Raw genomic sequence first — 25,918 nt, 5'->3', positions numbered from 1 at the left:
ACTCAGCCTTGAAGCTTTCGAAACGCCCGTGATTCCGGCAATTTTCTTCCCACTTCGTCAGTAGTTGTCACACCAAGTGACACATCCTGTCACATTTCGTCTTCCACGACATTAGGTGCCAGAAATATTCCACGAAGGTGCGCCGTCTATCAGCGAGAAGGGTTGAGACAGGCACTTGCGTTCACAAGCCATTGGATCTCCAATGGATGCCCAATGGATAGCAACCGTATAGAGGGAAGCCCTTTATGTGCTTCTTAAGTGCCCACTTTTGGGAGGAACAGCAATAGTCAGGAGAAAACAGGTCCACATCTCTAGGAGGTCTTAACCTCGGCGTTTTTTATTGCACTTTTGCGCTTCTGCGCAATTTCATTGTTTGAAAAGTGCGCTACTCAGCAAATTCGATTAAGCCCTTGCCTTACGCAAAAAACGGCGATATTTTTTTTTTTGGGGGGGGGGGGGGGGGGGGGGGGGCATTGTGAAAGGTCTTGAAAGCGAAAAATGTCCGGCAGCGCCTGTCTGAAGACTCGGTAGGTAATGCGTGTGTATGTGCGTACACGGTAAACAGAGGACATATGAGGAATGCTACTACTAACACTATAGGTAACTATTGATGGCTGAAAGCCACCGGCCATACCTCATTACATTATGACTAAGCGTGATTCAGCAAAATGAAGACCTTCAAGCATGAGTCAGCAAAAATAAGGTTACTAACATTTATTCGGCTAAATTATAGCAGTCTAGGAATGGTTCAACAAAATCAATTGCGCATGGCTAAGAAATTCTGAGAATGTTGATAAAAACGCCGTGTGCGTACGACGATGCGGACAGGAACAGTGGAACAAATTTGCCAAAAGAACCTTTATAGTGTGCTCCTGATTACTGCGTAAGCAGTGTCGAAAGGAGTACCTTTTCGAATTTCCTCCGCATTGGTTCAATTGATTGCCCCTACAATTCCTGTTTGCGTTTTTAACTTAAAAACAAAAACGATAACTTAGTGAGGATGCTTGCCTCCTTCGCGCAGCAGTTATTTCGTATCTACGTGAGGAAGCACTTTGAGTGGTAGTGGTGCGGCCTTGGCCCCAATCGTCTTCTCTCGACTTTTGCCTGATCTGGTCGATTATGAAGCCTGAGGGGTTATGAAGCCACATGCCACACAATGCCCGACGTTACGTGATAATTATACATCATGTGACCTTCTGTTGTAGGCTTCTAGAATCATCCATGTTCCTATCTATGTTCAGTCACTTCTCGACTCACGTTTCCTGCAAGCACCTTTTATTTAATCATTTTGAGACGCGAGTTTCGATTTTACATTCACGGTGTAATTATAGCAGCCTTAGCAAACATTTTCTTTGCGGCCGTGAGTGTTGTAATGAACAAACGTGAAGACATCGTATACGCCTTCTAGTCATCAGGGTAAAGCGCAGCCGATGTCAGGACAACAGAATGTAATTAGTTGTACTAAATGACCCCTGAAATTTGCTCAAACAGCCACGGAAGCGCAATTACTTGCAAAATTAGACGTTCGTTACTGTCCCACTGGGCCATCCGGCAGCAGGTACGCAGATATCCTACAGAAAAAGAGCACTGATTGTCCCCTGCGTGGCAAGGTGTCTCCAGAACACCGCGACTTCTGGCATCGGAGCAACATATTATTAGGCTGAGCTGACTTTAACACGACCTAGAAAGTTACGTCGAAAACGGCACGTAAACATATTTAATCGCACCTAGAAGATAAATAGAGAAATAAAATCGATCGTTATCATGAAATAAACGAAGCTACAAAGAATAGGGATAGGGCACATCGTGATAGTCTATTTTTGCCTAGTCAGAATGCCACAGATCACGAATGTTTACCAATCCAAGTAAGTGCTTTGAATTTCCCCGATCTTCCAATTATTTTGCTGATGTGAGCAATTAGCTTCAACTAGTATCGAAGTAGCCAAAGATGGGCCGCTTTCCTTACTTACAGGGCTAGATTGCTTAGAATCACAAGGCGCGTGAAAACATTATTTTTACCTCTGTGCTACTGTCGAACTGCATCGAAAGGAGGATGTTGCCGCATTAAAATTGCAGGTAACGTTCCCAAAAGCGCATCGTGATGTACTAAATCCAAATTATATGGGTGAACAATTTCATCCAAATAAATACAAGCATTATAGAGCAAGCATTTCTCTTTCTGGAGCACTTATATGTGGTCATAAAAAGACTATAGAATTGTAGATATGTTTTATAGTTTGTGTCGCTCGTACAAAGAAAAAGTACGATTGTACAAATCTTTAATTTTCCCCTTCTTGCTTTCATAACTTGACTTGCATAGCAGAACACGGCAATGCTAACATCAATAGCATCCCTGCTGAAAGGGACTTAGAGATCTCCTGCTCACATAAATACCGTTACTTGGGATTCATGGGCTTGCACAACAATACATGAAATGTTGCACGAAATGATACCCGAACATTAGCTACGCTCTCTAAATTGTTTCAGACATTGTCATGACAAATATCTATCGACTTACTTTTTTCATTATTGCATATTAACTTGCGCACATCAAGGAAAAAGCAAAACGGTCGACACTTCTTCGCTGCTTAAGAAACGACCACTCAAACGAATACGTGACACAAAGCATTCAATTTTTGTGTCCAGACTGAGATTTCACCATAATCTTTTCAAAACACGTTAACAGGTGGCTGCAGTGAAGTGTGCAAATCAAATAATGACTATTTTTTGTTTGTTTTGTTTTCCCCCGTTTTCTGTTCGCTGCCGAGGGGCGGACGGGCCGCGGAACCGGATGGATAAAAATATATGACTTTGCTTTCAAGACACTATGAACACCGTCCGAAAACTGTGGACAAATGGCTAAAAGAACAGAGGAGACAGTCTCTCTTTTTTTTTTTTTTTTTGCGTGGTATGGGCTTTTTTTCACGTTTTTTTTTTTTAAGTCTTAAATAAGAGAAAAGGGAGTAAAAAACCAAGAAACGAGCCCCTAGACGAAGCGAACGCCCTGACGTGAGTATGGTAACGCCCGTGCCCAAGTGCGGCTTCCCAGACGCCGCAGGGCGATGACAAATGACCGCCCTGCAGTGATAAGCAGCGACGGCCGCTCATTCAGACGATTATACAGAAGCCTCACAGTCTTCACGGCACACGAAGAGCTCAGTACTGTCCGACAGTTTGTTTTTTTTTTTGTTAATTTTTCATTCTTTCTTTTTTTCTGGAGCGAGCAAAGGTATTTGATATTAATCGCTCACTCCTGCTTTTCTCCTATCTCCGACCAGACCCGACCGGAAGGCGTAAGTGTCAATGACGAGCCAAACGTTTTGATGGGGCCGACACGAGCCAAACAAGAAAAGACAGAAAAGCTTCCGTCCTCGTTTTTCTTCGCTCCTATTTGATTCTGAGCTTTTCCAGCTGAGCGTGGGCATTTCAACGTGATCATTTGCAAGGGAACAAAGAAGAATCAAATTTTCACACGAAAACACACCGCACTTAAAGTGGCACTATGAACAAATCTACGCGTTTTTTTTTTTTACCTCTAATTTCTAGAAGATGATCAACCAAGTCATAAATGAAGTTCCCCGGCTCAAGCCAATGATGATCAGTGTCAGTGTTTCATAATTTTGCCTAATAGGTCTTCAATAAGTATCCCCCGTTTCTTAACTAATCGTCAACCTTGCGCTCTTTAGGGTCTTGAATAGCTTTCAAGCCAATGAATGCAATGAATAAATAAACGCTGAAGTGGCTGTAATAATTGTATAGAGAACCAGAAGTGCTGCCTACAGTGCCTCATTACCAAATTTATTGCGCCGTTATTTTCACAAGGTTTCCTTGCTGATCAAAGTCTGTGGGAATACCTTTAGGACACTGAAACATTTTTCTTCTTGTAGTGATATATCTGCTGTTTTGTGGCTTTTCTGAAGAAAAATAAAATAAAAATAAATAAAATGCACTTACCGAAAGTGTCGTTTTATTACGTTTACAAGACATCTTCTTTGTTTCGCACTGAGACTGCAAGATTTATTCTTCACGCGTATTGTCCCTCATCTCACCTGCTGACATCGATTGAACGCAAAGGCTGATGAAGGAAGCGAGCCGGTAGATACCACTGAGATTCGCAGCATGCTGGAGGGTCCATCGCTGACGAAACAAGCGAATATTCGAACTGGTTCATGAAGTTCAAGCGCCGCAGCAGGATAAATCTGTGTTCGCTTGGCTGTGTGTTAGTGACTTCGGTTTCGCGGACACCAATATACGGATCGGAGAAAGTTCGCGAAGCTCTTCGTCTTTTTCGCGGAGGGGGCAATCGTATTCTCTTTCATGGAAGCGAATGCCTGTGTCCCGGCAGGCTCACGAGCTATGAACGTAACACTAAGAACGTCGTCACGAGTAATGGTATCACTAGTACTGAGTCACGAGTAGTTGCTTGAAAATTGAAAGTTTTGGAAAACAAACTTTTTTTTTGAGGGATGCGAAACAATGAAAGAAGCAAACATCTATTAAGGTCTCGCAGCTGAGACGTAGAATAGTTATTTCATGAAAACTGGTATAATTATTTCACGAGCGCTAGAATAATGACGAAGGCGGTGTTAAAAAAAAATCCAAATCTGTACCTAATTCATTATGGTGTACGTACTGGGTTTGCGCTGTATAGAGGGTATAAACAGCAAACTCGTCCTGCAAGCAATTGACTCCGTGGAGATGACTGCACAGCTTTGCATCTGGTAAGAAACGTCTAAACGACATACGCTGCATTGTTCGTCTCTAAATAGGAATGCAGCTATATGTGGAGAACGTTATATCGGCGGATTTTTCCTGGTTGCACTAATGACTATGCATAAAAGAAATTACTTCCTTATAAAAGAGAAATGGGCTTATAGGGCTTGTTTGTCTTCCGAACATTGCAGTACTTCATATTTCGTACTTTTGAAAACGAAATGCATAGCCGCAAAGAGCCAAGCTTGTTGACGATCCCGAGACAAAGGGCGATTACGTCTGAATACCCTTCTGCACTGCAGCGTGTGCAGACGACACGTGATAACAGGCTCTTAACATTTCTTCAACGGTTTTTCCTGCATTTGCAACAACACTTTGTCACAAAGAATAGATGAGAGATTCCAACTTAGAGAGTGCAGTTTATCACCGCCAGAATGCGAGTCTTAGAGCTCGAAGGCTTCGAGACAATATTTGGTTCTTAGCAACATGCTGTTCCAAGAACACTTATCGTTGTTTTCAAGGCTTCTTTAGGTGTCTCATTGCGTAATCTCTGTAACTGTTCCTTTAAAAAAAAAAACAAAAACGCTCTTATCGGTACGTCTGAGGTATTAATTCTTTTCCTTGGTGTGAGCTTTCGGGCGTCACAACTTCCCTAGATTGGATTCTGTAAAGGCTATAAATCGACGGGATTCATTGAACACCGCCACGCAGAGAAGGGGCACATGACCCACCAGTGGCTGCTTCTTAGACCTTTCAGTGCTTCTGCGCATGCGCCTGGCTGTGAGTGAAAAGGAAAAAAAAAATCATAAGCATTTAACCCTGGTTACACTCAAGATCAAGCGATACTTTATGATTACAGATATTCTCGAACTCTATACATCGAAAACTTTTAAATGATATGTGACCACGTTGTAACGTAATAAGTGCTCAAGTTTCAATCACAGTTAAATAGTGAACGGTAGTTAATTAGGACCTGCAATTAGCATAGTGCGGTTGTATTTGATGAGCTATCCGACAGTACATAGCTTGATGTACAGTAAAGTTCATTTTTTAATCAGCATAAACTCACTCTAATTAATTACGACATGTAATTATTTGAAAGGGTGGTATAATGGGTTAGTTGGTAGCTCATATTTGAAAAAAAGAAAAGAAAAACGCACTCTTAAGATGTGGACAATGAGAGACAGGACAGAGTCGTCCTTTTTTCACTGTCCACATCTTAAAGGTGCGCTGTAGTTTTTTTTAAAACGTAATTATTAAAGCGGTCAATTAGTCAATTGGTAATGAATGGTGTGTAAGTGACGTGGTCATTCACCAGATCATCATAGCATACTATACGAAGCGAGACTAGTCGCTCGTCACGCTGTTCCACTTTGACCCTGGCTGAGCTTGAAGGCCATCCAGAGACGCTGAATTCCCCAAGTTTGTATATGGCGTAGTAATGATACCGCTCTAGAAATTCTACTACGGACAGCACACGAAAAAAATAGGGCATCTTTTGAAAGCCAAAGCGCCAAGAAGTATTGCATATACACGTGAACGAGAACAGATAAGAACGGATTTTTTTTTATGAACAAATACTGCACGCCCGTTTCGAGCGCATACAGGAGCAGATACAAATGAAAAAAAAAAAATGAACTAGAGAAACAGATGCAGAAACAGGTAGAAGAAATATAAAATAACAATTCATCACCATAGCCGCATCGCAGTGGTATTGATGCCAATTTCGGAAAATGAAAATAGCGTTTTTAACAAGAAATTAAATGTGAATACAAAGAAATATGAAATTAAATGTTAGCATCTAAGGTTCATCACCGTGGTATTGATAATGATTCAATGCGAATTACATGTTGTATGAATAATTCGACTGAGTTGCAGTATACAGCAGCCGATAGCAGTTTATTCCAGCAAAAACATTGTAGATGGGACAAAGAATGTTTATGAGCATTAATATAGCTTTTTGGTTCTAAATACAGGTGCTCCTGGAGATATATTAATTCCATAATCTAGGCTTGAGTACATTCCTAATTATGGATATTTTTGGGGAAAAAAAATAGACCTCTTTGCTGGTATTCTTTTTTTTTTTTTTTTTGAGCGTTCAGAATTTTCGGAACTTTACCACTCTAGCCCCGAGCCACAAGGCACAAATTGCTGGAGTAATAAATTCTCGCTGCTTTTATTGCCCCAGAATCCCGCAGCCCAAGCTCCACAGTTATTACCTAAATGCGCCACATTCCTTCCCTAAATTTTTTGTAAAGCGGGCTTTACACCAAGAAGGGTCTTATGCAGGTGAAAACCTCATTCTGCAAGCAACGAGAACAAGCACTTGTGTGCAGCCGTCTACGGATCTCCGGGTTGAATTCGTTTCAAAACGACGCAGCAAAGCTTTAAAATAGAGGCCCAGAACGACCGCTTTTAGGCGCTTACTGTGCTAAACTTACTTTAAGACAAGATGTCTTTGGGAGCCCACATAAAGTTTAGACTTGCCTCCAGTATTTAACGCGCGCCTTTCTTACAGCTATGAAGAGTCGCAACTAACAAATACAATAATTTGGAGCGCTGTTTTGTGGGCAACAAAAAGTCATGAAACAAATTTAATCTCCGGTGACTCCGCGTGAGTGAAAATTTACACGATGGAGTATGCTTAGCACTAAAATTCTCGCATACTGCTCGCACCCGAAGGAGTGTGTTTCCCTTTATAATTGAAAAGAGAAAAGAAAATGCCCGTATAAGAGATAAACGTTGCCTATTAGAGAAGTCCGTACACAACAACGATGCGCTCTGGAATGACACTGCCAGCAAGAAAGGGGCCGTTTAAAGGAAGTAATTAGCCGTGCCGGATACGCTGAGCGGAAGTAATTGCTCCACTGTTGCTCTCAAGCTATGCCGGTAGTTCTTCCGTTAAGTATGCGCTCGTTTGTTAGAAAAGAGGGGAAATGCAGACCAAAAACAAAAAACAAAAAAAAAAGCGACGTTGCGTGGTTGGTGGAAAGTGCGTCACCGGGCAGTTTGAAAGGAAAGCTGCGCTAGCAGGCTTTGCGTTGGTAGAGTAGCAAGCGTGCGAGAGCTCTTCATATTCTCGCAGTTTGCTTGACTACTGAATATAGATGCAGGATTAGAGAGGCCTGCACTCGTTTCCGAAAGCACTGGGGTGTATTCTGGGTGCAGCCATTGTGAGCACCAGGATGCGGATAGTTGTTCAAAACATCCAGTTTTCTTTTTTTTTTTACACAAACGAGAACCAGGGATACCAAACTAAACTAATTTTAGTGAAAGCAAATGCAGACAAAAACAGGAACGCAACGATGAGAGCATCTTGCTTACCACAGTATAGCCAGGCTGAAAAAAGAAATCTTACACTAATAGATATAGTTATGTCTAACATCAAGGAAACTGCTTACGTTTTATACGTTCAGGCAGCGTTTAAGACATGTGCCGTGGGAGGCGGAAAGCGTTTACTAATGTTTGTAAAGTTTAAGTTTGACTGTAGGTTCTAGTGGTTTATTTTATTAACCATGAATCTGATTGCTTCCGCTAAAGCAATAGCTTCACACTACCAGAACGTAGCTTGTCAGTTTATTATATATCTAGTGCATAGACAAAACTTCGCCAGGTCTGCGATCCACGCCTGTAGCTGTGCTTCAGTAAATCACTGAGTGGTCGCACAAAGTGCATGTCATTTACATACAAACGTTATTTTGTACAAGTTCAGCAATTTGCATCCAAAGCAGAAAGTATTTTTCTTATCAACATGCATTTAGAGTGAACTGAATCGGAAAACAGTCAGTGCTCTTCAAAGGCCCTTTTACTGCCATTCGTCTCTTGCTCTCTCTTTTTTGTGTTTGTGCGTCACCAAGCGGCCCAGTGTAAAGGTTGCAAAAAAAAAAAAAAAAAAAAAAACAACCGGCAGTGCCTAAATAAAGGACTGGGCATGCATCGTTTTCCATATCTTTTGGTCGAGCGAAGGTCGGTGGACGGTCCCTGTATCCATAAGCATCAGCGGGTCGCAGTGCCCGCAAAAAGAAACTTAAACCAAATGATAAATATTTCAGGAAAAAAGAAAGAAAAACAGCTCCAGAACGAAGGAAAGGGGCGACATCAAGGAGCGAGGACTGTCTCTGCATTAGGCGAGTCATCCGTTATAATGATAGCTCTACAGATGCAGCGAAGAACAAAGCAAAAAAAAAAAAAAGAAAAGGAGGGAGGACGGGACTGGCGATGCAAGTATTCCAAGGCCGCACGCACATTCAAAGCACGTTGCGTGTTGGTCTGGGCGGCCTACTCTGCGTTTTTCTCTCACTCTCCATTTTTCACTGCGATGAAGCAAAAGCACGTCCGGCTTTGGCGTCCCTTGCAAATCCGTTTGTGTATATGCAAAGCGGAAATGCGGATTTCGGAATGCGAAGGACGCCTCTTTGATGTCGCGCTTGATCATATTTCTTCGCCTAACCTCGTTACGCCTCCAAATGCCGCCTTTGTTCTCGGCAGAGCGAACATCGAGTCTAAAAATAAAAATAAAAAGCGAAATGAAACTGGGAACACGCGCCAGTATGCAGACCGAAGCCAGTGTACAGAGCTCGCCACTTTAAACAATGTCCCTGCGGTATTGCTTTCGAGCAGGGTGGAGCGCTTGCCGGAAATTTGGCGACTTATTCTACTTTCCTACCGAGCCCATTCTCGGACCCGTTTCGAAGCAAAGAATGACGTTGACTCTCTTCGGTGCTCCCTCTATTATGCACGAACTATTCAGTGCTGAATACATTGCAGTGACGTATTATACTAGTATATAATTCTTGCAATCAGCGTTGTTCAAAAAAAGAAAAAAGAAAGGAGAGTTCAATGCAATACTTTCGCCGAGCAATTCGAAGTGTCGCTGTATTTTTTTTTTTCAGGTAGTGCTTTCTATGGTATCCTTTTTCTGCGGCTTTCAGTCTAGTTTTCCGTGCCTTTACACTTATAGGCGAACGATTTCGACGGTTGTGCCAAGGAATGGTGACAGGTCTTTAAGGACGCATTCACGACAAAATGACGGCGAATTTATCTTAAAATTCATATTGAATTGACCTCATGCGAAGATAAGCATCTGAACTAACAAATTGTGAGAATTAGCCATAAATGCGGTAGCGATTACGATTATCAGCTCCTTCGACTGGCGAAGGTAATTTGATCTAGTGAATTCGCGCAGATTATGCTTGCAAATATGCGCCCTGTAGTTAGCAGTAACAAATCCCAATTATTTGTCTTAGTAAGAGAACAGAGTTTATGACGAAACAGAAGATTTATTTTAAACAAAATACTGTGATTAAATAATTTTTTTTTTTTTATAAAAAGCTAGGCTTTGTTTACTGGACCAATTTTACACTACAAAGTAGCATTTACCAGTAGCCTTCTAACGTGTTTCCTTGAGCAGAATTGAGCGTTTTAATTGTGAAATGAAAAGTTTTCAGAAAAGTACGCAGATTGCAAAATTATGTCTTCTGCTACGCTGTACCAAGCCCAGTAATAATTACGTGCACGAAGCCCTTCATTGCAAAGATGACGGATATTAACTTTATCTCATAAAATACTCAAAATACTCAATACGCGCGTGACTCGAGAATGTCATTCTCTGAATTTGTAGCTTCTTCAGTTCTGTCTTTTTTTTTTTTTTTTAAACAGCCGTCCGAACTTAGGAATAGCGATCAACAGTGGAGGATTACGCAGTTCTTGTGGCTGCGGTGTCTCCTCGCATTTCAGTGCTGTTCCGTTTGTGATCGTATGAAGCAAGCGAATGAGCGCACGCCCGCTGTCACCCGAGGCCTCGGAAACCATCCCGCTGGGACGGGCCACGTGTAAAATACCATACAGTGACACGTGACATCTCAGAAGTCCGATGGCATCCGCGAATGGGTTCTCTTATTCCCGGTCTTAGGGTTGCCGTTCAACCCCGTATACGACTGCGAACGCATTCAACGCCTTTCCGCTTTCTTGCAGATGGCTTTGGTTAGAAACTAGGTCGAGAGTGACACGACGAATTCCTTCTCCCCTGGGCGAACTGATACGCTCTAAGGACAGACTGAGACTTTTTTTTTTCAACACTGCGTGACCATTCTTCGGGAAGGGGCGTGGAAAAAAAGCTTCATTAGGAGCAGCTCTTTGAATCAGGGAAATCGAAGCTGGATCCTTTTTTTCGGAGTCAGTTCTCTGTCTATCCTCCTCTCTCAATCGATGCTTTCCTGTTTTCTGTAGTATTTGCGTCGGAAACTCCAAAATAGCTTCCATCTTCGATTTTCCTTTCAAACCAATTAAAACCGGGCCATAGCAACTACTTGTCGAAGGTCCTGCATTCAGGCACTCTGATTTCACAGCTCTTTTTTGTAGATGTGCTTACAAGAGCCAGAAGTAATGGAAGCTAGTGGCGTGTTCCCGACTTGTCCCATTGTCCCATTACACCTCCGCTCGTATTCGACCGCTTCCTGTAGTAAAGCCAGGCTGCAGTCGCCGACAGATCGCGTGCTCTGGAAGGGCGGAGTCACAGCGGCCCAGAGGGGAACCACATCGCAAGACACGGCTGCAGCTGAAAGGTGTACGCGAAAATGAACAATATATATACCCGCACTGCTCCAAATGCAGTGATTTGTGGTTGTTATACGTCACACGCTGGCAGCGGAGACGGCTGCTGTATACTCGGCTACCTTTTATTCATCGGCCAAGAAACGAAAGCGCGAGCTGAACATTGGGGTTGTATCATATTGAAACGCTCTTTTGTGCAGCTAAGTTTTTTGTTTTTCTCTTCGAAACTACATAGGTATTTATGCGAAACTGGAGCTAGTACAACTTTCATCGTTCTGTTAGAGTTCGGCAACTTGCTAAATCGGGGTTTGCTAGAGGAGTTGGGATGTATTATGTTAGTTGATGATAAAGTTTCTGGTTTTATGCTTGGTTTCATTTCTTCACTCTCATTTTTCCTTTATTTCTTAGCAGTAGTTTGGTGGGGTTGTGGGAATAATGTTGCTGACAGCTTGACAGGGCCCAAAAAACCACCAACAGGGCAGTATGCCATGACTCGTGCAAAATAAAACACTATAAAAGGATTTATATACGTTAGATGACTGCGAAAAAGAAAGCTAGTAGGAAGCTATACAATACCAAGAAAAAAACAATGCAGAAATACATGTTTTACAGGGAAAAATAATCACAAGGGTTTGATTATCAGTACGGAATAAAATCAAGAAAATCATCAGGAGCAATTACAAAACATTATAATGTGTCATTCGTAATAAAGACTAAACAATGTAGAAATAGGTACCGTAAATACATTCCGCACTGAAGAAAAATAGCAGGTAATATTTCAAGGAAAAGCCAACATTGTGTACAAATCTGAAAGCATACATTTATATAATAATAAATAATGAGTGCATTTGTACGTACTGGAAGCCATATTTTAAGAATGCTTCACATATGTCGATAAGAAGTCTAGTAATTGTTTTAATGTTTGCTTGGTTATGTGTTCGTACTTATTAAGGATGACGGGAAGAGTGTGCCGTATTTATTGACATTTGTAGTTATGGTGCTCAGCAAGGCGTAAAACCGAGAGCATTATCACTGCGCGACATAATATATCTCCCACCACTTAGGTTTGTTTCCGGGACGAACAGAAGGAGAAAGTAAACTGGTTTCTGAAAATAGTTACGAACGGGTAGCACCAAATACCTGAATTAATAATTAGCCATACATTACATGATTGCAAGGGATTGAACGCTACATTTTTGCCCGCGAAATCAAATGCCAAGAGTTCAGTACAAGCTCTCAATAGTGAACAGGGGACAGAAAGCCAGTGTGTTGAACACTTAAAGTTGAAGATGATCTCTGTTTTGGTTTAATTTATGGGGTTTAATTCCCAAAGCGACTTAGGCTATGAGAGACACTTGAATATGATCTCTGTCAGTGAGATTGTGTCAGCTCCCATACTCACTCAGGAGAAACAGGCTCCCGAATGTTGTTCAACTATTTACCATACTTTTTTTTCTTCTCAGCCATTTCTCAGCGCAGTAATGGCGCAAAAGTCAGCCACTGACAATACTTGGAAGCCCTGACGTCACGCACGGTGAATACCAAGAGTATATGGGCGAAATAACGAATGAAAAAAAAAATAAATAAAGGCCTTGCGAAACGCAGCCCCACTCTCAGGCTGTGACGTGGGCGGCCTGTTCGTTTCACCTGACGCCAGCTTTGCGTTGCAAGTGGGGACGCGATGTGCAAGAACGGCGCAGCGGGACAGCCTGAGTGCCTCCGGCCGCTCCGATCAAATAGATTACTCTCTTGGCGAGTTCTGCGCTCCCGAGCTCATGCAGTATGCCGAGCCACTTTTCCCGAGTCCTCTCTATACATCTTTAAGCGCCTGAGACACGTGTAGTCAGGACCGCATATATATAGCGCTGCAGCCAGCTTGCTCAGGGTACACCTGGAGTGCGGAGGAAGCGTCCGCGTACTTTCTGAAGCATGTTCGCTCTCCAATCGCGGCCGAAGACGCAGACGTACTCGAGTTTTTCAGCCCCGAGTGCGATAAAGACGCACCCTCCGGCGTCGTTACTCTGTTACGCTATGTAATGTGGTGGAAGTGTGAAGCGATGATGGCGTCTACGTATCTGCAGTCTAATGCTCGAAGCTATTGACACGTGGGGTGCGTTTGACATACGGTTTTCTTGATTCGCGAAGTTCAATGCACGAGCTAGTTATGCACGGTTCGTACGATCGATGTCCGTTCATGGTTTAGCCTTTGCCAGTTGTCGCCGGACTGAGCCAGCTTCGCTTCGAGAACTTGCGAGACAGATTACGAATAAAAATTTTAAACAAGCACTAAGAATAGCGAGAACTTAAGTGCGCCCCGGCTGCTGGCTGTCTGGCACGGACTCTGAAGCAAAGTTTATATTTCAGGAGTAATTTTCGCGCAGAGTAATGAACTGTGCCACAGGCAGCTGAGCAATTATTTTTTTTAAACGCAGATGAAAAGAAATTGCCGACGATTACGTTGAGCGTAGCTCATCAGCTGTTTCACCTTTTCGATAGATTGAGGCAAAGATTTCGAGCAAGACCAGTATGTACAATTACAGACTACTTGTTTTTAATTTTTCACACTTATTCATTCAAGAAACACTCCACTAACAGTTCTTGGCTGTCATTAAAGAAGCTTTGTGGTCGGAGAAATGAAGAGAGCAATTAGGTTATCGGTAGGTTGCGAGAGGCAGCGCGTGGGCTCATAGGAACGCTGCGCGACGAACAGATAACAGCAACTGAATGATACCGCTGGCACCGCTAGCGAGTGAAGAGAACGTGACTCTCCGTGTCGGCTTGGGATGCACGCACCGTGATCCGCTGATTGCGAGCCGGCGTTTCGGCAACCGGAGAGCACCCTCGATGCTACGCAGGAAAAAAAAAAAAGGGGGGGGGGTTAAGCTGCGGCGAACGGGGCAGCGCGCGCAGCAATCCGATAAGACGCGTAGTCGGCACCACGAAGGAAGAGGGGGGCTGAGCTGCGGGGCTGAAAGTGGGGCGGAGCTAGTTACGAGGCCGACGCCTACGCGAAACCCAGAAACGGGCGCCAAAGCGCTGCGCTCTAAAAAAAGAAGGCTTGTGGGGATGGCTCCGGCGCTCTAATGACATACTCCAGTAGCTCAGTTACGCTCTTCTATCTTGATGCTGTTTGGAATTTGTTCTCTCAGAAAGTGGCATCAGGTGGCAGCTAAGTTAGCAAGATCATGTTTGCTAGACGGCCGGGCTAATTGGGAGTAAACGTAGCCAGAAACTTGCGACTTCTCCTTTCTACAATGACGTTACTAATAGAGTCACCGGGGATTGGTAAAAGTGCGGAACGCTCTAAGGACCTGGGGGGTAGCACTCTATTTTCAAGAAATAAGGTCCTTTAAAATTCTTATAAGAGCACCACACAGGTACTTCAGCGAAGTTTTCAGGGGCGTACAGCAGTGGTCAGCAGGATATGTCATGCGTTAACACAGAAAAGCGGGCTAGTTGTCATCTCTAATTGGATTGTGTAATTTTAACCGCGCGAACGAACAGTGACGTAGGAAGGAAGCATTCTTCTTTCCTGCGTCCCTGTTTGTTTACGCGGCTAAAATTAGCCATCACGATTGGTGTCATGAGTGTCCTGATTCAATGCGTGCACATCCGCAGCAAGGGCGCGCTGAGATTCGAGTTTAACCGTTTTTTATTGCGAAAGCAATACTACTCAAGGTTTCAAGCCTTCAGCGTAGCGCGGCGGTAGCCACGTACGTTTTACCCACGAGACGCTGTGACGTCACACCCCACATGACACTAGGGTGAGATCTAGGCTACCAACTCAAGCGGTCGGCGTAGCACGGCGGCAGCCACATCTTACCCACGAGACGATATGACGTCACGCTCCACTTGACACAAAAGCGAGAGATGGGCTCCCAACTCAAGCGGTCGCCGTGGTGCGGTCGGAGCCGCGGCTCAGTTTGCAGGAGCTGCCAACTTGGGTCTCTCGTTTCACATGGGACAGTTGTGTCAGAATCAGCCTGCTAGGACCGTGGCATTCACGTTACCCCTATAAGCCACTCAGGCACTTTCATACGGCTTGGTTAAAGCGGGGCTTTATATGTGGGCTGGGGAAGAAGAAAAAGAGAAGAAGAAGAACGCTCGGTCACCCACAGCTAATGCTTTCGCTCAATATTTGGTTCAGCAGCGTTGATCTCTTGTAATTTTTATTTTCGGTTGCATGAGCCGCTTCACTTTTCGGCACCTGTACACCTGGACCACGAATCCTAGACTTTACTTTCTGCAAATAACTGGACCATACCTGATGTAGATCTGAGCGTTCATATGGGCAATACTGATTAGGTTACCAGAAACCTTACCTGGCGGTTACACAATGAAATCTGAAAACATTTAAAAAGGCTACGAGCCGCTACAAACAGAGCAGAGTTTCGAAACTCCCGAGCCTATATGCAGCGCTCTTCACACGAAAGGACGACCATGTTTGGGTAGCATCTCGACTCTTTTATTGGAGATGCCTGCTAGTCACACAATGCTGTTGCATAAGAGAAGCCTTTGTAAGTAAACAGCTCATAATATGACAGACAGGTGCTTCGTAGCTGAGTAATTCTTAAGTAATGCTCTCACACTACAGCAGACGAGCCGAGCCGCTAGGACGTTTGAGGCGCAAAAGTTTGCGCGCAAAATGAGTGAGTTTTACACACAGGAGCTCTATGTATCCTGCGCCCGTCATGCCTCAAGTAGCCGCGTAGCATTGTATAATACTTAATATTGTTAAGGACCTATTTAAAACGAATAACTATTTTTCATTTCTTTTGCGGTGACGTAATCGTGACGTCAGCATCACACGAAAAAAAGCAGCCAGTCGATTGCGGAAGTCGCAACGTAGCGAGTCCCCATGCCATCGCCACTAGACGTATGCACCATTTAACCACGAGCTGCTTTACCACAGCAAATAGTCGCCGCCGAGCCAATGGTCCAGTGGACTGGGCAACAGATGCTAGAAAGCAGCAGCTAGGTCATCATCAGTTATTCGCATAGGTCTAAACGGATCCCGCGTACAAAAATAAGTAGTGGCTTCTTATAGAATTGTACCTCGATAGCAAGGCACGCACATGGAAGTCAAAAAGAGGCCCTCACCTGCCCTGACGTGGACGTCCCTGCTGACCACTGCGCCGACCGGGTTGGAGGCAGCACAGCGGTACACGGTGGCGTGCACGTCCTGGCGGTAATCCTCGGCGCGGAATGGCGGCAGCACCAGGGAACCGTTGGGGCGCGCGTAGCGGAGGCCGCGAACATCCTCCAGGAGGCTGCCGTCGGCCGTCGTCCAGGTGACGCGTGGCTCGGGCGAGCCGGTGGCCGCGCACGCAACCGTGGCACCCGTCGAGTTGGAGAAGTCCACGCGACGCGGAGGTTCGTGCACGAACACTGGACCTCGCCGCTCCGCCTGGTACGAGCCGGCTGCATGGACGGAGGACAAAGCGTTATTGACGCGACGGAAGATGAAAACGCACACAACGGCTCTTAGGGCCATCTGCGTTTGACGCGATTATCTATTTTTGTACGTGTTCTATGCGGTATCCTGCCTCTTCGGTAAAGAGGCTCTCTGAAGTAGCAGGTAGCGCACGAAACACCTGCGGAGACATCACATTGGCGAGTCTCCTAATGCCCTCGCAAGTGGAAGATGTTACGAGAGGCTTTTCTTTTGTAGCATAGCTAACCCAACTGCAGCTGCTGGAGTTGATGATTTTAATACTAATTAGGAAGAATTGGAAGCACAGAACCGCAGTAAGAAAATTCGTTGGAGGCGCTTATAGATATCTCTTAGGTGCGGTAAGACGAATGCCTTTCCTACGATTATTTGCAGTAGCTTGCCGCTTTTACACTGATTTGCTTTTATTGTTCTTTTCTTTTACTAATTTTGATCGCTTTTTCTTTTTTTTTTTCTACTCTTTTTACTCTGTCTTTTGGTAGTTTTTTCTCTTTTTTTTCTGTTTTTTGTTGCTTTCACTTTTTTTTTTGTACTGCTTGTTTCCTCTTTTACTCTTGACTGTTTTCGATGTTGTAACGCAGTGATAAGACCTGACATTGAAGCTTGGCAACGTTTTTTACAGTTTTGACATATTTTGCACAATTTCGACGTCCGTGGCTGTTTTCACGTCATCACACACAATATATCGACGTCCTTGGGTATTTTGACGTTAAATTTACTTTTTTTATTTTAAATAATTATCTAATTACTCCACATGAACGAAATTTTGACGCAAACACATTTTATTTTCCATTCTCTACTTCATGCAATCATTCTTTTACTCATCAACCAATTATTTTCTCGACAATGATGGTGTGCACTCCCGCGGACGCATAGATCCTGTTCGCACTCATGAGCCTTTAAAGGTTTTCGCCTTAATTATTAGCTAAGACGCAAGGATTTGTCGGCATGAACCTTCTCGGTCCTTTCCCTCGATCCTCCGGGGGCAACCGCTGGATAATCGTCGCCACAGACTACCTGACTCGATATGCCGAGACCAAAGCGTTACCTAGTGGTACAGCATCTGAAGTTGCCCATTTCTTTGTTTACCAGATCATGCTGCGGCACGGTGCTCCGACCTGTATTATTACTGACAGAGGGACTGCCTTTACTTCACAAATGATGGCCGAAGTTTTTCATCTCAGCGGTACGGCGCATCGAAAAGCTACTACTTACCGTCCGCAGACCAACGGGCTGACGGAAAGGCTTAATAAGACCATTGCGGACATGCTGGCGATGTATGTCGACGCCCAGCACAAGACCTGGGATGCTATCCTACCATATGTGACATTCGCGTACAATACGGCAGTCCAAGAGACGACACGCTTCACACCGTTTCGCCTAGTTTACGGCAGAGAGGTTAGGACGATGCTGGACGCAATGCTCCCTTGCGAAACAGATACCGAGCTTTCTACCGACGCCGAACACTTTACCCAACATGCTGAGCAAGCACGCCAACTAGCACGCGTCCACATCGCCCAGCAACAGGACAAGGATTCACGCCGGTACAACCTCCGCCACAAACAAGCTTCCTACAACACCGGGGACCAGGTGTGGGTGTGGACTCCTGTTCGACGCCGTGGCCTATCAGAAAAGCTGATTTGCCGTTACTTCGGACCATATAAAGTCTTGCGGCGCCTCAGCGACGTTAACTATGAGGTCCTCCCAGATGGCCCAGAGCGGAGAGGCCGTCGGCTACCTCGTCCAGAGACAGTTCACGTCCTACGCACGAAGCCGTATTTTACGCGGTAACTGAAAGACGGCATCTGCAAACTTTTTTTTTTCGTTTTCTTTTGTCCACCTGTGTGCACGTGTGCCGTGTGCGTCGCGCTTAAGGAGGGAGGAATGCCAGGGGGCGCTCGCAGCGAAAGACGTTGAAGTGGCGCTCGGAGAAAAAGGACGAAGTGAATCGGCTCCGGACTAGAAGGACGTACCAAAAGCTTGGACCTTATAATTCCACCTGCACCGGCTCTGATAGCCTAGCCCTAGTCGCCAATATCGTGACAATATTAAAAACTACGGCTCCGCCGCTGTGGCGCAGTGGTTAGGGCGCTCAACTACTGCACTCAAGGCATCGAATCCCGGCCTCGGCGGCCGCTTTTAGGTGGATGCGAAAGCCTTAGCGCCTGTATGCTGTGTGACGTCAGTGCACGTCGAAGAACCCCAGATAGTCAAAATTTCTGGAGCCCTCCACTACGGCCTCTCTCATAGCCTGAGTTGCTTTGGGACGTTAAATCCCATAAACCGTAAATCATAACCTAAAAACTACGGGACAAAGGTTCTGGATACAGGGGATACAGGATTTCTTATATATAGTGCCACTGTTCTCAAACAAAACAAATTTCTTTTCTTGCTGCCAGGTTTTCGCTGTCTTGCCGCCAGGCGTTGACTGAGGAAAATGAAGCTCGAATGACGCGACAGAAAAAAAGCTGTGCTTTCTCTCGTTCACGTGTTTTGTTTTAGTTTAGTCTTCCGCGCCATTATTATAGTGACTAGTTATAAACTTGTTGTGACTCTAGCTTGGCACAATAACGGCGGGAGCCTGTTTCACCAAGCAGCCGTCTTTATTGGACTCGGGGTAAAATGCACTATGAACTGCACACGCGGGACAAAATATTGTTCAGGCGTGGTCAAAAAAGCTCGCGATCCAACACAAATGTAAATAAAGGCTGAAAGAAAGCCAAAAAGAAGGAGGCCAAGGAGGGGAATTATCGCATCGAAAGCAGCGTTATAAGGAGTATTGGAATTTCTCAATTTTTTTTTTTGTTCTGTAAACAACACGGAGATAATTTGTTTGCACCATTAATCTTGTTTTATTCGTCAGAACATTTTAGTTAGCAAAAATGGCTAAATTAAGGTTTCATTGCATTACTTCTTTGCATCAGTTACCCATTTTCCAAAGCTGGAAGAACTTGGCATGCTCTAGCATTTAAAGATTACTATTCATATATTATGTAGCCTTTTTTTATTCTTCGTGAATGGGATTCCTTTTTTTTCATGCATGCAGGGACTTCGAGTGAGCTTCTGAAAACAGTGTTCTCAAAAAGTACGGATGAAATTGGATAAGGTTCGCTTATTATTAGATGCCTATTAACTTCTGTTCCTTGATAAATGAGTACATTTTTACACTTCTACATCCAAGCAACTGGGCAATTTTTCAGCTGAGCACGGACTGTTGCCTACCAGAAAACGCCAGATGACGTCGAAAATTCTGGCTTGAAGATAGATTCCAAGTTTTATCATGTGTACTGACATGAAATCAGCATGAAGCCATGTATGCTATTGTCATTGTAATGAAAATAAAATCCGACTAATGCCGTGTTCATCGATGCCACTATATTATAGAGCATCCGGCAGCGCTTTGAGCAGTTGTTCATCTAAAATATGAACAAGTACTTAAACAAGCCTTTAGTTTAAGCTGCTTCCTCGCTATTCTGCTGTCGCCGATTGCAGCCTCCGCCTCTTTAATTGCCACTTCGCCTGACCCGACGACATAAGAACGGCGAAGGAACGGGTCTTTGCCTTAAATAGTCGTTTTCGTGTTAAAGCAACTTCATCGTTCGAATGCACGCATGCCCTTAAGACGCCTCTGTTACGTGTGCGAAGACGATAGACTGCGGAGGGCGTTGCCATTTTGAGATCGCCACATAATTAGAGAACGAGAAAATACGGTCGCTTTCGTTATATTTGTGAGAGTATCGTTTATATATCAATTAACAATATGCCTCGTTGATGTTTCCTGAACAGAAACAGATTGTTTGAAGACGCTCTGCTGTTCTTAAGTTCTTGTTCGCAGTGAAAGTGTTACTGGAAAGAAAATAATAACAACAATTAGCTAAACAGAAGCACGTGGTTTACGCTTTCAATAACCGGGAGAAAAAAAAATAGCTCTAGGAGCAGAACAGGATAGGGCGCAAAACCAAAAACAAAACAAGAACAGTAACAACAAGAACAACAAAAAGATATTAAGCAAAAAGACGCGGGCCACGCCAGAAGCTGATCGAAGGCCTGTGGATCCCGAGCCGTGATTACAGACGAGCCAAACCGCGCCCGAAATTTCGTGTCCTGCGCCAATTAGCGTGGGGCTACGCGAGATTTCGCTTACTCCCTTGTACATTTTTGTTTGTTTGCCCGACACGAGGAGGCACCGACAACTAGTGCTAAAGTGCTGTTGTCTCAGCCTGGGAGAGCGCGGTACACACAGCCACACCCAAGCCCCGCGCCAAGTTCGCGTGTTGCGCACCAGAGGGCATGCCCACGCGGCTGTGTTGCGCGGCTTTTGGACGGCGTGCTCGAACGGGGTTAAAAAAAAAAAAGTTGGTTCATAGGAAGGGAAAGGCGCAGTATCTGTCACACTTGCTCTGTGGACACCTGAACCGCGCCGTAAGGGAAGGGATGAAGGTGGGAGTGAAAGTGGATAGAGAGAAAGGGGGCCGTAGTGGAGGGCTACGGAGTAATTTCGACCACCTGGGGATCTTTAACGTGCGCTGACATCGCACAGCACACGGACGCCACTTCGTTTCGCCTCCATCGAAACGCAGCCGCCGAGGCCGGGATTCGAACGGGGTGCCAGCTGTCGTTTGAAGCTGGCGCTGTACGACGCGGTGTGCCTCCTATTTATTTTATAGCGAGGTAGCGAGCCTTTGAGATGGCCGACTCCGGGTGCAGCTTGCGAGGCACCCTCTTGTGGTAGAGCGCACCTCGAGAAGTCCAAGCTCTTGTTTCTGACTCATTCTCTTTTGCACTGTATGCTTCCTTACTTAGTAGCGATAGCTTTGATTGAACGGATGCTCGCGGCGGCGTTTATGTAGAATGCTTCATCCGTGACCGTGTGAACGCCCGTGTCAGGGTGAGTGCGATACAGACATCACTGTCGCCTGCTCAATCCGGCAAAGAGACACAACCCCAGAAGTCAATTATAATTTAGTAGGGTGCGGTCCTTTGCGCGCTCACCGGTGCATAAGGGAATGTATTGAAGAAGCCTATACCGCATTTGGTGACGTCCCGTTTTCGTCATTTGTTGAAAGCGGTTGCGCAACAGGTAGTGGTTAGTTAAAAATCTTTTCACATTGAGGGAAGCGACAATTATTGCTCCCGGTATTCCCCAATCGTTGGCAGCCATTTGGGGAAGCTGCAACGGCTAGCTTGAAAATGTAGTTGCGACCGCTTTGAATGCTAATGCGGGAATATGCTCGTTGAGTGATTTTTTTTCTTGGAATCAGTTCTTGACGCAGACCTTAAATGCATAAAGTTGGGAATTGTTTTTATTTTAACAGCATGATATAGGTGCCATCCAGGCTAATCCTTTCTGTTTGAGCTTTAGCAGTAACCTGTAGCTACTCAAGCGCAGCTACGTCATGCTATTAGCCTTTGTGGGTCAACTAAGCTTTGACAACTATCATTTCGGTAGAAGCTCAACTCTGGCACAAAGGCTGAATAGGCTGGTGACTAAATATATGATAAATGTATGCGTTAACTTCTGAAAACTCGTGTCTAATAAAGCAATCTCCGCAGTTACAGCGAAACACTGACAAAAACTGGTACCTTTTTCTCACTGTAGCCCATTTGTTACATCACCATCGTATACTATATTTTATCTATTCTGGCCCACATTTGAGGGGCTAAAGAGATATTGCCGGTGCATATGCTGACCCTCCCTCCCTCCCCCCCACCCTTTCTTTCTTTCTTTCTTTCTTTCTTTCTTTCTTTCTTTCTTTCTTTCTTTCTTTCTTTCTTTCTTTCTTTCTTTCTTTCTTTCTTTCTTTCTTTCTTTCTTTCTTTCTTTCTTTCTTTCTTTCTTTCTTTCTCTCTCTCTCTCTCTCTCTATCTCTCTCTTTAAATTATTAAATTATTTAAATTATTATTTTCAAAATTATTTTTTATTTTTAAGTTATTTAATTATTTTTAAATAATTTAATAATTAAAGTTAAATTAAAAATTAAATTTAAAATTAAATAATTAAAGTTAAATTATTTTTAAAATATTAGAAATAAACTCACTCCAGAAACGTCCACACAGTACTACATATCCGATGCCAAGATAAACTAGCATGAGCAATCGAAAGGAGCTAGGTATCCAGACGTGTTGTAGTGATGAAAAATTAGGTGCCGAAGTAGAATGTTGTACCATTGGACCATTGGGCGTCTAATGTGAGTATCAGAGCACGCGGCCAGTGGTACAGCTCGTACCGCCTTCTAGCCTTCTAGTTACTATATCAAAGATAGGAGCGTTAATCCAGTTTCCAATAGTTTTGCTTCTCTTTTCTTTTGCGTTCGTTTTTTTTTTTTCGCTCTGCCACTGGAACGCTTCATGAATTCTTTCGACCAATCGCATCTTGGAGAGCGCGGTATCACTTATGGCCGAAGCTGTGGCTCGAGTAGGCAAAGGCAGCGATCTCATAGCTACATGTCTTTAGCGTGCCGTTGTTTGATTTTGTTTTGAAATTCAGCTTGTTTTCTGCATCTGGTAGCGCTGTGAAGAAGAAAATGACCGATCGGGTGGCATAAATGCCTGCGCGTGGAGATACAGCGAAAAAGAAAGAAAAGGAAGCCTGAAAAAAAAAAAAAAAAAGGAAACCAAAAATATCGCAAGCGGACTGAACGCGCTTACCTCCGACAACAATAGACGGTGCAAACTGTAGCTTTGGCCACGCGCTCCATTTTTCGATTCTTATATAACGCCAAGGGTACCATTGTCGTACACAGCGACAAAAGTTGTAACACGGCCCAGTTACGCTACTAATAGCCTTGTTTTTCTATAGAAGCGCGAAGGCCTCCGGTTTCTGAGGTCACGTCATGCGAAGGATAAAAGATGCTTGGCTCGCTTTTTTTTTTTTTTTTTGCAGCCTTAAGAAAAGAGCCACAAAAACCAACGTAAAAATAAATGTGGATGCTCAGCGCTTTCTTGCCGAGTTGCAGATCCTGTCGTTATCTTTCCCTATTTTTCCTGCTGCTTTTCGGGAGTTATGGCAGCTTTGAAAATGCCGCTCGTGCAAAGTGTATATCTTTCTTTGAATCTTTTGTTTGACTGGTTGGCTCGAGTGAAACAAATCACTCGTCTCCCTTGCATCGAGGCATCATAAGCGCAGAGGATATTACGCTCTGGGGAAAAGGCCGGAATCAAGACTAATTGAGTTCCCCGGGAGGAGCGGGCTCGAGGCCAAAACGTTTCGTAAATTTGAAATTGCCTTTGACAGCTTCTCAGTTATCAATAGGGAAGAACAACTCCCGGTTGGAGAGAGTTTGTTTCATTTTGTTTTGTTTTTTTGGGCCGTAAGATAAACGGAGGCTAGAAATGAAAAATATGAAGGGCTCTAAAAGCAGAAATTCTTCACCTTGTGCGTGACCTAAAAAAGCGAAATGATATTTTTCCCCACAGACAAAGTGTTTTTGCTGCTGAAGATTGAGTAGAAGCGTATTGATGACTGTGCTTTTGTGCCTAAAATGGCATTCGACGCAAATTCTTTGATTTTAGAATTTCTTCCATGGAATGTCCTTTTAACAGCGAGTGGATTGAACGTTTAAAGCGGGATGAAAGGTATTTTAATACGACAATTGCACCTAAACTATTGCTGTGCGCTCTAGCCTGTTAAATCACAACGAAATTTTTATCCCGGTAAATTATGCAATGTTAATAGCCCAAGTCTCACTAACGTTACGATGTCACCGTCTCGTGACATGTGAGTGACCATGAGGCAACTGCCGAAGAATTTCCAACTTTTTCGCTTGTGTTATCTTCTCATCACTAGAAAGCTATATGAGTCTCGCTTTGCTGCATAGATCTTAGTGTAAACGTCTCGTTGCACTCGTCAAATTTAAGGTGAGCAGCTTTGTGTTGCGTGGTATGTGTTTATCGAGAGAGAGCGAACTCTTCTGAGCGATCTTCCGTTTCCACGCTTCTAAAGCTACTTCTGGTCCTCAATCAATAACGTTCCCTCATCGTTACGTCCAGATACATGGTTTCTTTATTTTTGCTTCCTATCTTTCTGTTCAAGTCTCGCTCCTTTTTTCTTTTTCGGTCCTTGTTTTTCGCTGCTCGCATTGTTCTCTTTACGTAAAAGATTGTTTTGGAACTTTTCCTCACTTCATCCATTGTCATGGGGCCTTTTGTTCTGAAAAAAAAAAAAAAGAATGAAAAAAAATTTTTGAATCACTTTTCCTTTTTTTTTTCTTTTTTTTTTTCTTTTTTTCCTAGCATTGCCGACCCCAGCGGCGGTAGTATCGCAGCGTCCGGATTGCAGATCGCCGCGTGGCGGCATCCCACCATTGGGCTTAGAAAGCGGGGAGGGGTTCGCTGGGGCTTTGGGATTTGGGACAGACTGCATCTTTCACCATGTAAGCAGCCCTATAATGCTGAATACCGCATTTTTCTTAGCGTCTTGTGCAGGTATCAGAACAGAGTAGCTCGGCAGATCTGTCCGCGTACTGACGGAGTCGCTTTGATTGCTAGTCTTCCAATGCTTAAACTGCACCAATAAAGTGAACTGCCGCGCACCTATGTTTCATGGCGTTTCCTGTTCATTGTCTAAGTTTATTCTCTTTTTTTTTTTAGAAAGCGGAAAGACGAATAACCGCGCAGTACCGCAATTCATGTTTAGCGGAACATCAATTGAAGTATATGTACAGAGGTAGTCAAAAGTTCCCAGGCCACAGGGTCTGCTTATGAGCAGTATAGTTAGACAGCTGCCACGCCCTCCAAATATCAAAATATGTGTGGAGTATAGAAGGAACATTATTCGAACCTCTCAGATAATTGACACCTTTAATTGGATATCAAGTGCCAAAATATGTCGACCAGAAGCAGAACCTGTAGCCTGGGAACTATTGACTACCCCTGTGCGTCGGCTGCTAAAGGTGTATTTCATTTACAATTTTTAGAAGGCCGACCAGTCAGGACAAATGAGTTCACTCATCTTGCCCGGTCGTGGCACGGTTGACCACTGTCATTATTGCGCTGGATTAAGCATCTTTGTCACAGGTTTTACGGCAACTGTGGTGCAACTTTCCCGTACATTGCTGTTGGCATCTTATTCAGAGAACTCTAGGATTCTTGAAGGAAGAGAACCAACGTCTTAACCCTCTGAAAACCTAATGTTCCACCAGCATTATCGGAGTCCTACGCACGACTAGGAAATAAACCGCACGGGCTAATTAATCTTCACAG

At 44.1% G+C, this 25,918-nt stretch overlaps 1 protein-coding gene across 1 annotated transcript in view; it reads right to left on the bottom strand.

Moving 5' to 3' along the window:
• The window catches only part of LOC146191671 (cell adhesion molecule Dscam1-like), a 303,280-nt gene extending 286,521 nt beyond the window's left edge, over positions 1-16,759 (bottom strand). Inside the window, exon 1 of the mRNA XM_084600362.1 lies at positions 16,366-16,759. Coding sequence (XP_084456488.1) covers positions 16,366-16,759 — 394 coding nt within the window. The remainder of the gene's footprint in view (positions 1-16,365) is intronic.
• Between the last annotated feature and the right edge of the window lie 9,159 nt (positions 16,760-25,918).

Source organism: Amblyomma maculatum, chromosome 4 (genome assembly GCF_055883805.1).
Source record: "Amblyomma maculatum isolate TAMU_Amacu chromosome 4, ASM5588380v1, whole genome shotgun sequence".
Lineage (NCBI taxonomy): Eukaryota > Metazoa > Arthropoda > Arachnida > Ixodida > Ixodidae > Amblyomma > Amblyomma maculatum.
This window is presented reverse-complemented; position numbering and strand designations above follow the sequence as displayed.